The following is a 13,736-nucleotide window of genomic DNA, read 5'->3' on the forward strand; positions in this document are numbered from 1 at the left end:
TGTCCTTCAGTAACAAATGAACATACCTTTCATGCATGTAGTCAACTCCCAGCAACAGCTGGATAAACCATCCTATTATTTGACTCTCTGGAAAGGTTTTTCCAGCTTCTTTATATTCCTGAATTTTATAGTCCAGATCTCGGCCCTGAAACAAAATAGCATAATTTTTCGTATTTTCCTTCAGTTAGGAATTTAAAATCAATCTCTCTTAACAAGAGCTGACGCACAGCGGCCATTGTTAATAACAGCACAGTGGGGTCGCACTGGCGCTTGGGAACTATCGCTGCACAGACCCTCTCCTGACCAAACGCTGCCAGCCTCCTGAGCCCTCTTCTCAACCAGGCATCCACTTTCGCCTATAAAGTCTTGAACAAATGCTAACATATTTCTAACAGCTCAAGGTCACATCCCTAGGATGACCCTCGTCCCCCTTAAAGTGCCTGCTTGAGAAAACTCAAGGCTGCCGAAGGAACTGACTATTCCAGCCATACCTCAAGATGGAGCCCCTGTCCCCTGCTCTCTGGGGAGGGCAGGAGCCCAACTTCAATAAGTGCCAGTTAGCAAACCCAGGTGGTTTCACAGGAACCAACCCCCTTCCCACTTTCTGCAATATGTCAGTCCCCTGACTCTGCTCAGGTCCCCTGCCTGCATTGCCTCCCCTGCCCCCCACTCCCTCCCTCTCCCTTTAATTCACCCAATTACTTTGCACACAGCACAGTGGAGCTCAGCTCTTTCCCCTCCTGTCAGTGGTTACTGAAGAAACTCTGTTTTCAGTGCTTTAACTATTGTCCGGCTGTGTTTATCTTTGACACCACACAAGAACAAAATCCTTCTAAAGGGCCTTAACTTTTATTACATTGCCTAAATTCTACCTAAAAATTGTCTTTATTATATTACATTACATATTTATATGTACTTGCATAAAACTAGGAATAATTCTCCTTATGCTTGGAGTTTTATATAACTATAGAACCCTAACATGTATACAAATTAAAAACACAGAGCCAATAAAATTCAAATTAGTGAAGTTAATTTAGTATCAAGTGGTGATGTTTTGGTGCTTACATTGTGCATATGGTGCTGGTGCTGGAGTATCGATTCTTTTCAGTTTGTCAAGCCCTGACTCTTGCATCCTGGAGATGGCCTCTCTCTCCTCTTCTCTATTTAACTACAGCAACTCTCAGGAATACAGCACCTGCTGATTCCTGCGGGGACCACACACATCATTTAAGCATTAGCAGTCTCTGTCCTACTACTCCCTGCTGTTCAGTTAAGGAATAACACTTGGTGCCAAAAACTAATCCAGATCACAAATGACAAACACCTAAAATTGCCTGGCAGTGTCTGATACAAGACCCTTTCTGATTATGCTGATATTAATGTATGTAAACTACCATAGAAATGAAGACACGAAGTGTTAAATTCTCTTAGAGAACTGCTATACCTTATCCCTTTTACCTTAAAACGCTGAAAAATTAGAGACAATTCAAAAGGCTTTCCTCTGAAGAAAAGGACGGGTTAACGGCGACTGTGTTTGGTCTTTGGAGGATGCCAACAACACAGGCCCACAAAGAGAAGAGGTACTTCCTCCACCCATAAGGAGCATCAGAGCCAAACATTAAGCTACTCAGACTATTCCTGACAGAGTCATCATCATTAGATGCAAAGGAAAAGCACTCATCGGCAATGAAACAATCAAAGAAAAATAACTTCTAATTGAACAACATCAGGTCAACTGACTAACTCATGTGTAATGCATTTTTATTTCCCTTCAGTGCAATGTACAAATATTTGCCTAGCATTTTCTCTCCTTCTACACAGGGCATGACGAATCAAAAGTGGCATATTAAACAACTCGCACCCTCACTCAAACTCGATATCTGGCTGGATTTTCTGGGCCAAGGCGATCAAAGTTTAAGGAATGAATTGAACATTTGACTCCTTGTCAAAAAGACCCACATTTCCTTCTCATTCTCCAAACCTGCCTTTATAGCCTCTCTTTTTAATCCTAGAGTTTATCAAAATTCCGTTGGATCATACAAGTTGTAGTGTCATAATGTTTCTAGAAGTTGCGGAGAACATTTTTTGACATCAGATTATTACAGCATCCTGTGAAGTAGACATTGAAAAGTCCTTCAGATGAAAGGTGAGCTGTAAATGTATGTATTTTTCCAAACCCAGATTTCCTTTTCTACCCAAGAGGACTCCAGCAAACCTTTCTCTCACACAAAAAAGAAAATAATTTTTAATAAAAAAACAAGATCTCCTTTCAATATCCCATTTAGATTCTCAGAATATGATAAAACAACTTCAGTGGCAAAAAGATAATTATCTACATGTTGCCATCTCCTTCCTGAATAGCTTGAGATAAGAAGTGACAGAAAGAAAGCCAAGAAAGCAGGAAGGAGGGAGAAAAAGAAGGAAGGAAGGAAGGAAAAAAGGAAAGGGGGGAAGGAGTGAGGGAGGGAGGAAGGAAGGTTGGAAGGAAGGAAGGAAGGAAGGTCGGAAGGGAGGGAGGAAGGAAGGAAGAAGGAGGGAAGAAAGAAATGAAAAGAAAAAAAAAAAAAAGAAGAAAAGCTTGTCTTAAAGGAATATCAATGAAGTTAACAGCTTCAACCCAATGTTTCCTACTTTAGGAAGGTCATACATAAGTACAGTCATCCCTATGAAAATGGCCTTTGTGATGTAATTGTCTGCCTCAATAATACTGAAATTTGGAGAAATTTGTATGTTCAAATAACATTTCTTTCAGGAATTTGTCTCCAAGCCTCAATGCTTCTTTTCATTTCCTATGGTCATTTTAAAACTATATTAGTTAAAGAAATACAAATTCCTACCACATTTGTATCAGCTTCGGTATTGTTTTCCTTGTGAGTGAGCAGAATTACTTTCCCTGTGAGTCGTCTTGCCATAGACGAGCACACTCCCTGGGTGACATTCATTATTAGTCTGACTATCACCTCCTTATGCTCCCCCCTCAAGTAGTGAGTAGAGGTTGCTTATCTGTTTCCTGCATTGATGTTAAGTGTGTGCACATTTCCTGTGACTAAAGAAATATATACTTAGACTATTGGGGGGAAAAAAAGAAATAGGGCCTTCAATACTAGGCCTCAAAGTGAAATGTCAAAAGAGGGTACACAAACACCCCCTTCTCAGGTAGAACCATAAGAAGAAGAAATGTACTAGTTCTTAGCGTTAAGCAAGGGACATGTTCTATTCACAAGAGGACAGAATGTCAAAAGATCAAATTAATTGGAGAGCTGGGTCTTATCCTCCTCAAGTTACTCCCCCTACAGTTTTCATTCTGCATGTTTATCTGCAAGAAAAACTATTTGTTTTGTATTTACTTTGTTCTTTAATAAACACTCTGTAGATTTTCTTAGGATTTAATTAAGGTAGTCAAGTCACTCACAAATTAAGACACAACAAATTTCATATAAAAAAGAAAGAATTTTTTGTGAAGCAGTCTGATTTTAATTCAGCAATACGAAAAGCATTTATTTCTTTTGCCAAGCCATCATCAAAGTAAAAATCAAATGTTTTGGATGAAATGTCACACCTTGGTTTAAGAAGTTCTTATTACAATATCTGTAGGCTCATTCTGTTTCCTTGACTTTGAGGAATATTTAATGATGACTTTTATTGCTAAGGCAACTCTAATGAAAAGGGTATTGACTTAAATTTGAACCAATATTAATATTGCCCTAAATCTACACTGCTGACAGAAAATGCTTTCCTTTACTAATATCACCCCTCAAAAGTTGCAATAAAAGCCTTGATGTTAACTTCTAAGGTTTCAAAAATCTGTAACCCAAAATGTGCCATTTGATGGATTAATGGTCTTGCCTCCTTCTGCCATCCAAGTTAGCCAACATCAGATTGACTTTGAAACACCAAGACCTTGAAGAAATGAAGAGCAACTCAAATACAGTGTCTGAACTCCATCTTTAATTGACATTAAAAAGTTTTAAAACCTAAAAGGATTTGATTTTAAAAATTAATCCGTGTTTTTTAAGTCATCAATAGAAGCACTTACATCCAGTTTAAAAGACAGAGGAGAGCCTTCTCAGAGCCTGAATACAGTGAGACTGTAATGTTCAGAGCATACACAAAGGGCAAAACAATCTCAGGATTTCAGGGCTGGAAGGAGCTTGAAAAATTGTTCTGCCCTACTTCTTCATTTTAAAATGAACACGCTGCCCCTGATTAATTCCCTGGGCCGACATCTTAAGATGCAGCTCCCTCACACTCTACATCTCCTTTAACTAAGGTTCTGAGACATCCTTCCAGTGGACCTCAAAATTTTGCATATATCAGATACATTCAAGTTGCTTGTTTAAAATGCATATTCCTGGGCTGTATCAACAGAGACTCTGATTCGGTAAATTAGGAGAGGACCAGGGAATCTGTATTTTTTTAAATAAATTTATTTATTTATTTATTTTCTTTTTTGGCTGTGTTGGGTCTTCGTTACTGCGCGCGGGCGTTCTCTAGTTTCCGCGAGCAGGGGCTACTCTTCGTTGTGGTGCATGGGCTTCTCATTGAGGTGGTTTCTCTTGTTGCAGAGCACGGGCTCTAGGCATGTGGGCTTCAGTAGTTGTGGCACGCGGGCTCAGGAGTTGTGGCTTGCAGGCTCTAGAGCACAGGCTCAGTAGTTGTGGCACACGGGCTTAGTTGCTCCACGGCATGTGGGATCTTCCTGGACCAGGGCTCGAACCCATGTACCCTGAATTGGCAGGCAGATTCTTAACCACTGCGCCACCAGGGAAGCCCGGAATTTGTATTTTTAAACAAGCATCCTAAGTGACTCTGGGACAGGCCATAGACTGCATTTTAAGAAAGTGCTGCTAGATAATAACACAAATGGGCCAAACACTTAATATCTCACCTATTAATGGAAACATTTTGTCCAGTAGTTTGAAAAATTCCAAAGGCAAAAGATGTATTTGAGAAAGTCTGGGTTGAATAAAAATTATTTTATAATATATTTTTAAATTTGTAAATGGAGTTCATAAAAAGTGGGGAAAATGTCAAACCACGTTATGCTCTTAAAAGCAAAATAAGAAGATCCAGTTTCTAAATAGTTACTAAAGAATGCCATGTAGTATCGTGACATTTATGTCTTGATAATATAACTGAGCACTCTTGGGTTTAGTTGCTAATTTTCTTTCAAATTCTTTTAGAGTAAATTTTCTTCCTGCTGAGGTAAATGTACATAAATAAGAATAAAGTGGTAGAATTTATTTTTTTTTAAGAAGTGACATGAAATAATGCTTTCACCTATAAATCACTGGACTGTTTTTTTAAAATAAACTATTTGGAGTGGTTTATTCTGATTCTATTTTTGATCACATATTTATACAAAGTCATATATGATAGCTAAAGCCACACTCCAAATGCCAAAAGTTCTACTGGGCTTATGAATTGCTTGATATTAGTGCATTCATACATTTCTCTTAAATGAAACTAGTTTTGTTTTCAATTTTTACATCAACAATTTTAAATAAAACTCAGTGGCCTTATTTTTAAACTTTTTTTTGTGAAAAGCTTAAAATATTTCATAGTTTAAACAAAGAAAGTAAATGGAACAAGTCAAATGATTTTACTAATGGTACTTACAAAGATCATGAACAGATAAGTTTAGGTGTATAAAAACACAAGATACATATTATTTACAGTCTTCTTTAGCTGAATAAAGTCTAGACCCATAGAACTGGCACAGTGAATTCAGGGAGGCCTACATAGCCAGGCAGGAGCTGCCCAGGAAAACCAGAGGGCTCTGATGGGATGCACCTCTCTGAAGATAACTCTAGTTCCCTTAATCAGCAGCAAGCCCAGCAATGCAGACCGCTGAAGACAGCCCTGATGTGTGGACACCTGGAGCTCACACTGGGAAGGATAATGCTATAGACAATGTTCATGTCCCCCGAAAGGCATATGCTGAAATCCTAACCCCACAGTGTGATGGCATTAAGAGGTGAGGCCTTCGGGAGGTGAATAGATCATAAAGGTAGAGCCCTCATGAATAGGATTAGTGCCTTTATGAAAGAGACCCCAGAGAGTTCCCTCCCAGCTTCTGCCATGTGAGGACACAGCAAGAAGACGGCCATCTACAAACCAGGAGTTGGGTTCTCATCAGACACTGAATCTGCCAGAACCTTGATCTTAGACTTCCCAGGCTCCAGAACTGTGAGAAATAAATGTATGTTGTTTATAAGGCACACAGTCCATGGTATTTTGTTACAGCAGCCTGAACGGACTAAGACAGAAGGTCACTAATCAATGCCACAAAGATCAATATACCAGGAGTGTCTCTCATCCATGGCCTCAGACAGAGCTTCAGCAGTGGCTTTAAAGGACAACAAAGGGTTTGTCTCTAACAGTAGACCCAAGACATCCAGCATGAAGTTGTAAGGACCCTCTGAGAACCAGTAAGCCTGGTGGTGCATGTCATTGCCAAATTCACTTGCAAGAGTCTACAGAGACTCACTAGAATTTCAACATTATAAAACTCAACCCACTTACTTGGTTTATTTAAACAATTTGCATAAATGAGAAACATAAGAGGAGATTTAAAATGTTCTTTTTATATAACAAACAGATCCTTAGAAAGTAGTTGCTTGAATGTTGCTCTTGGACCCATTAGTGTTTAAAATTTTCCATGTTTCCTCCTTCTGGCATGAATCCTCACACTAAAGGCTGCAAGCCAAAAACTCAGAGGTAAAAATTAGCTTGCCTTCTAGAAAACAACCTGGGGGGAGAGTGAGGTCACACTGAAATAATGAACTATTATAAAGACAGCTTCCATTATTGACAGTCTATTACGTGCAAAGGTCTGATAGTCCCTTTTTTAACTTTATTTTAACTCATAAAGTTAATAAATTAACTTTATTATTTCAAATACCTATAAAAACCTAATAATATACTAGGTGTTGTTTACTTTATCTTAAAATTAGGGTAGGGGTCAGAAAAATGAAATAACTTGTTCAAGGAAATGGACCAAGATTTGAACAGAAGTCAGTGTGATGCCAGAGTCCACACACTTTCTACTGTTTCAAACCCTATCTAGTCCCCTATTGATAGAAAATACAATAATTAATTATATTATCATTACATTAAGACATATGTGTGTGTACAAATTGATATACATGTGTTTTTGTGTCTATGTATATGTATGTATTATATAGAGATAGATAAAGATACAGAACATAAGTGAGAATAAGCCAAGGGAAGGAGCAGCTTTCCCATAAAACAGGATGATCTGGTGGACGTGCACTGTGAGATGATTACCACAGTCAAGTTGATTGACACATCCAATATCTCACATGGTTCCTGTGTGTGTGTGTGTGTGTGCGTGCACGTGTGTGTTGAGAGCACTTGAGATCTACTCTCTTGGCAAATTTGAAGTGTCTAAGTGCAGTATTGTTAATCATGGTCACCATGCTATACATCAGATTCCCCAGAACCTGTTCATCTTGCAAACGAAAGTGTTAGCTTTATATTTTGCATAATTCACACAGACAGGCTTGATTAGTGTGGCTGTGTTAAAATCTATGTTTAGTGCCACCACCTGAAACATGTTTGGTTAACATTGTTGATATGAACAATAAAACAATCCATCTCTATTGATTCATGTCCCGGTAGAAGTAGATAATTTCATGCTTGGGAAGGTAGGCACCATGAACTATTTGGTTGACTCTATTAAATATTAAGGGAGGAATAGGAGCAATCCAAGTAAAAGAAAAACAGGAGCAGCTTTCCCTATAACCCCTGTGGTCCTGGTCCTGGTCCTGGTCCTGGATGAAATCCAACATTCCAGCCATGTGATTGCCAGAAAATCACCTCTCTGGGGTCCCGTTTCCTCATCTACAAAATATAGTTTATAGATAAGAACCCACTTCTCCTTCAAAAAGGATGGGGGCATGTTTAGAGGACACAGGGGCCAATCTGAAGGAGCCCCACTAGCCGAAGCTGGACCAATTTGAGAAAGAAAATTAATAATGACAGCATTGGGCTATAACTCATAGAATAAAATAAATATCCATGAGTCCATACTGATACAAACAATTGAATAAAGACATCAATGGAGGAGAAGGAACAGTGGAATAGCTCTTTCTAACAGGAGAACCCTAATTAGCAAATGTAGAAAGAATGAGGGAAATACATAATCACCATTAGGCAAATATCACAGTAAAAACTGCTCCAGGCAACTACCACTGAAAAAATCCTAAAATCAGGGCATGAAAGTTTGAGGAGAAACAGGATAGAAGGTTGCTCAGGGAGCCCGGAGAATAAGGCAGGTAATTTTCACGAATAACAGCACCCAGCTGGTGGCCTGAGCAGAAAACCACAGCCACCAGCAGAGCCAGCCAGACTCCCCTGTTCTCAGCTGAGCTTCATCTTTGCTCAGTGCTCCATAAACACTGACACGGTTTTCTTCTATGACTATATTTTTCTGTTTCCACACTGGCCATTCTCCCTTTTTTGCAGTTCTCGGCCCTGGCTGCCCATTAGAATCACCTGGAGAGCTTTCAAAAATCCTGATGCCTGGGTCATTCCCCAGACCAATTAAATCAGACTTTCTGAAGGAGGTCCTCAGCCCTCAGGAGTTTTGAAAGCTTTTCAGGTGATTCCAGTGTGCAGCCAAGGTTAAGCACTACAACTATATTGATATAATTTTTATTTAGCTATGTTAATATCACAGTGCAGGAAACAGACAAGTCCAACCTTCCCTGCTTTCTGACAAAGTGCTTTCAACATATATGACAGATAGAAGGATCTAAAATTTTACCATCAGCATTTGACAGAAATAAGGTGAGAGGCAGCTGGAAGCAAGTGGTAAAGAATTCGTCAAAAGAAATTTCCTGAGTACTAACTTCTTTGTGGCTCATTACATGGGTTCATGATGTGATACAAAAATGAATCAGAAAAAGATCAATCCCACACGCTGAGAGTCTGATCTGAGACGGATGATACTATGTATAATGTGCTGTGTGTCACCGAGTTGAAATGCGATGAGAGTCGGGGATCGGGTGAGGAGTGATTTCCAGCCAGGAGATTATAGGAATCTTTGTAGAGTGGGTGACATTTCAGCGGGCCTGGGAGGATGGGTGGGAACTGAAAACATGAGGCCAGGAGGAAGGACATTCTGAAAGGGCACAGATGAAGAGGTGGGAAACTGTGGAGGAGGGACAGGGGACAGCAAGTTGCCCCATTTCTCTGGCTGGAGGAGAATGGAAGGCACCAATACCTGAAACAGTCTCAGTTTGGTAGTTTGGGTACTATTCCCCATCAAAAATTTGGTTAGATCTTGACAAGAAGTTGTGAGAATTGGGTAATTTGCTTTTTACACTCATAATCTGATGTGATGTGTCCAAAGGGTTGGGTGGTGAACATAGCGGCCTCGTGAATGCATTTATATGTGTGTATTTCAATCTTGCAAGGCCCCAAATTAAATTACAGAAGAGGGAACTTGGGGATTAAAAAACCCAGCTATTTCAATGGTGATAACATTTTTCTGTTAGGTGCAAGTCTGGTCATCTGCCATTTCCAATATTATTATTTTACCTCAATAAGAGGATAATGCCAGGTTTGTGTGAGTTAAGCTCATGAAGGTGAGAAATATCTCGTTTAGCAAGGAGAACTAGCGACCCCCACACGTCATTCCTCAGGGAAGCGCGTCCTGACAGCTCAGCAGGTGGAACAGGGAAGCCCAGCAGCTGCTCCCCGGCCAGCGGCCGTCACCATGGCAACGCCCCCGGGTGGGAGGAGCAGCTCAGCCCGTGGAAACCGCCAGCATTTAAAAAGTAATGCAGATGATCCTGGATTGGATCCTGCGCGAGAAAAAGACATTCTTATAGAAATGTCCTTTCTAAAGACATAACTGGGACAAATGGGCTCAATTTGAGTGTGAATTGTGGATTAGATGTGTGGTTCTCAAACTGCAGTGTGCTTCAGCCTCACCTGGTGGGCTTGTCAAAACACAGATAGCCAGATCCCACCCCCAGAATTTCTAATTCACTGTGGCTGTGGTGGTAGCTAACAATCTGTATCTCTAAGTAAAGATCCCAAATGATGCTGATGCTGCTGGTCTGGGATCACACACTGAGAACCACTGGATTACATACCAGCATTGCTTCGATGTTAATTTCCTGATTTTGATCTTCGTACTGTAGGTATGTTAAGGAAATGTCCTTGGCCTTAGAAAACACTCACAGGAGGATTTAGGACAAAGGGGCATCATGTCTGCAACTTACTCTCAAGTGGTTCAGGAAAAAATAGATAGATAGATAGAGAGAGAGAGAGAAAGAAAGAATAAATAGAATAATAAAGCAAATGTGAAAAAATAACAATTGATAAATCTGGGCGAAGTGTATATGGGAGTTCACTGTGTTCTGTAACTTTTCTAGTAGATTAAAATTACGTGAAAATTAATAATTAAAAATTAATATAAGGAGAAAAAGTTATAGCTTATCATCTAGCTCTGTTCAGTATCGTAGCCACCAGCTACACATGGTTATTTACATTTAAAGTAATTAAAATTAAATAAAGTTTAACATCCAGCTCGTCAACCATACTAGCCATATTTCATCAGGTGCTAAAGGGTCGTATGTGACTAGCAACTACCATATTGGACAGCACAAATATAGAGTATTACCATCATCACACAAAGTTACACTGAACAGTCCTCACTACAGTGAAGAGTGAGAGTCTCTTTGGAAAATTCAGTGTGCCGAGAGCAGCAGCAGAGGTAGCGGTAATAGGCATAAGCAATAGGAGTCATTTGCTTCCCACATAAGATAAGTTTATTAACCGAATGGGGCAAAAGAAGAAAATGATTAAATTATAGCTGATGGATCATAGTGTAGCTATATTTGTAAATCCCTGGGTTTTGCATAGATCGGTGACATAATTGCCGGAGCAGCTGTTCTTACCCATGGACCTCATCATTTTACTGATTTTCTTAACAATCTGTTGGATGAAGGAGAAATAAGCACCCAAATGTCCTGGTTCTTTTTCTTTTCTTCCCCCCCTTCTCCTTCAAGCAGAGGAGGGGCAAGACTGGATGGGGAAACTCCCAGCAAGGCTGTGCCAGGGAGACTGTCCTGAAGGGGAACAGCCAAGACCTGGATGATATCCAATTTTCAGATATTCTAACTTTGCTACTGGTTTCATTTTGGATGACACATTAGCTACCATGTAAAGCACAGCGAGGCTGGTTTTTGTTGCTATCTTTACTCCTTCCGATTTGCTTCTCCTACTTCCTCTTCTTTTCCGCACCTCAGACACCCAGCACCCTCTGACCCAAACAGGCCTGCCTCCCCCTCTAAAGAGCATCTTCTTTCTTCCCAGAGTCATTTCTCTTGGGCCCCAGCAACACCCAGGTGATGAACTGAATACATTCTAAACTATGAATAGAACCAGATTCTCCCAAGGTACATTTGGCTAACATTAGCTCTCAGAATGTTCTGGGAGATACTGTCTGAGCAAGGTCATGTTTGGGTATTCTCTTTCTGACCCAACCCCTGTAACTCCCCTCTCCCTAGCCTCTCAGGAGTGACCGCCCAGACCCACATATGCTGCACCTTGTCAGCCCCAAGCCCCCTCCACCCGGCACCTTTCTCAGCAGCTTCATGTTCACTTGGGCTCAGTAAAATGCACAGCTATTATCACTTGGGGAGAACATGGAATGGCAGGGAAAACTGCAAATACCTGAAGCCATAAATCACAAATCAGTTAATATGAAGGATTTTCATGGGGAAAATGAGCCATATTCCCATTTCCAAGTGTCCATTGGGGAAAATGAACCACAGAGCTAGAACCCAGGACTCAGGAGGTGTCCCTCTGCTCTGTCCAGGCCTCTGTTACAGCATTTAAATGTCCATCTAATAATTGAACCGTTGTCGGAGGCTTGGAGAATGCACCCACACACACACACACACACCGAAAGAAAATATGCTGGATCGTTTTTCTGCAGCAATTCCTCCTTAAAATACGTTCACTCTGAGTTTTCCAAGAAAGAGAAACCCTTCATCAGAAACAAGTTTGTCAGTTACATAGAGATGATCACTCTTAGCAGCAAGACACAACGTCCCAGGTATTTATAGTCCACGTTGTGGTTGGCTAATTAAACTTCTGAGATGTCTCTTTACAGACAGCTTTTTACTATGAAATATATATATATATATTTAAATTTATTTATTTTATTTATCTTTGGCTGCATTGGGTCTTTGTTGCTGCGCACGGGCTTTCTCTAGTTGCGGCGAGTGGGGGCTACTCTTCGTTGCGGTGCACAGGCTTCTCATTGCAGTGGCTTCTCTTGTTGCGGAGCACAGGATCTAGGCACGCAGGCTTCAGTAGTTGTGGCACGCGGGCTCAGTAGTTGTGGCTCGCGGGCTCTAGAGCACAGGCTCAGTAGTTGTGGTGCACAGGCTTAGCTGCTCCGCGGCATGTGGGATCTTCCTGGACCAGGGCTCAAATCCATGTCCCCTGCATTGGCAGGCGGATTCTTAACCACTGCGCCACCAGGGAAGCCCTATGAAATATATTTTTATTAAGATTTCAAAAAGAGAAGGAGAGTCTCACCTCACAATACTCTGTGATAATGCAGAAATTATCTTGCTCCACAAAGCTCGCATGGAACTTGACAATGGCTGGATGGTCCAGCTTGGAAAGGAGCTGGGCCTCCAAAGTGGCCTGCACAGTCTCATTTGGATTGAGTTCTCCAATAGAGATTTCCTTCAGGACCTTTCTGCAGCCAAAAAAAAAAAATTTTTAATACATTTAGAACTAAAAAACACGTTTAATAGATATGAACAGTGGTGCAGGACCATCTAATTAATACCCAGGCTGTGACCTACTCAGAGGTCTGCTATCACCGGTGACTCCTGGGCACCCTGGGTCTGCCTCTGTCCTGGCAGTGCCCTCCACACCTGCGGCCCTAGTTTGGTCACACGGGGCAGAGACAGGACTAATCTTGAGTGGCGTGGCTGAAGCGGCTCTTCCTCAGCCTCTAGGTGTCTCTGTTTCTCCTTGCCTCTCTCAGGCATCTCTGTTTCTGTCTTTTTCTGTCTCTTTGTGTGTTTTCTGTCTCTACTTATCTGTTTTCCTGTTTCTGTCTGCTTTTCTATTTCTCTCACTATTCCTATCTTGGTATCTCTCTGTCTCTGTCTCTCTCCCTCAATATATATATATATATATATATATATATATATATATATATATATGTGTGTGTGTGAATACAATATAATTATAAAATCTGTCACTCTGTCTCTCTGCATCTGTCTTATTCTCTTTTTGACTCTCTCTTTTCCTCTCTGACTCTCTCTGCCTCTGCATGTGTGTATAAATACACATGCTTCTCTCTGTCTCTCAGCTCTAAAATTTTCCAAATCTATCAACTTAATATTAGCACAATCAATATCTACTTCTTTTCTTTTTAAAACTATCCTTGGCATATCATACTTTATTGCTACCAGTATTTAGGAGAAGAAAAAAATCTAAAAACATTGACAGAGGTATTCAAGCATGTATAAATGGAACAAGAGCTCATTACATCTCCAAATTATTAATTTAAAAATTGTGATAACTAATGAGGAGTGGACCAAAACATTATCTCTTCCCATCTACAGAAAGAAACAGACTGATGACCAAACGAATTACAGTGCCACGGTGTAAACAGATTGCCAGGAGAAGCACTTTAGAGCACCAATTATGTATGCAGACAGATTCCACTG

General features: G+C 40.5%; 1 protein-coding gene across 1 annotated transcript in view; it reads right to left on the reverse strand.

Moving 5' to 3' along the window:
- NEK11 (NIMA related kinase 11) overlaps positions 1-13,736 on the reverse strand; it is a gene marked incomplete at its 3' end in the record, with an annotated part of 277,731 nt that overhangs the window by 216,337 nt on the left and 47,658 nt on the right. The window contains 2 exon segments of the mRNA XM_082393620.1: positions 27-145; positions 12,586-12,751. Coding sequence (XP_082249746.1) covers positions 27-145; positions 12,586-12,751 — 285 coding nt within the window.

The sequence above is a fragment of the Balaenoptera borealis genome, assembly GCF_965194805.1.
Source record: "Balaenoptera borealis genome assembly, chromosome: 5".
NCBI lineage: Eukaryota > Metazoa > Chordata > Mammalia > Artiodactyla > Balaenopteridae > Balaenoptera > Balaenoptera borealis.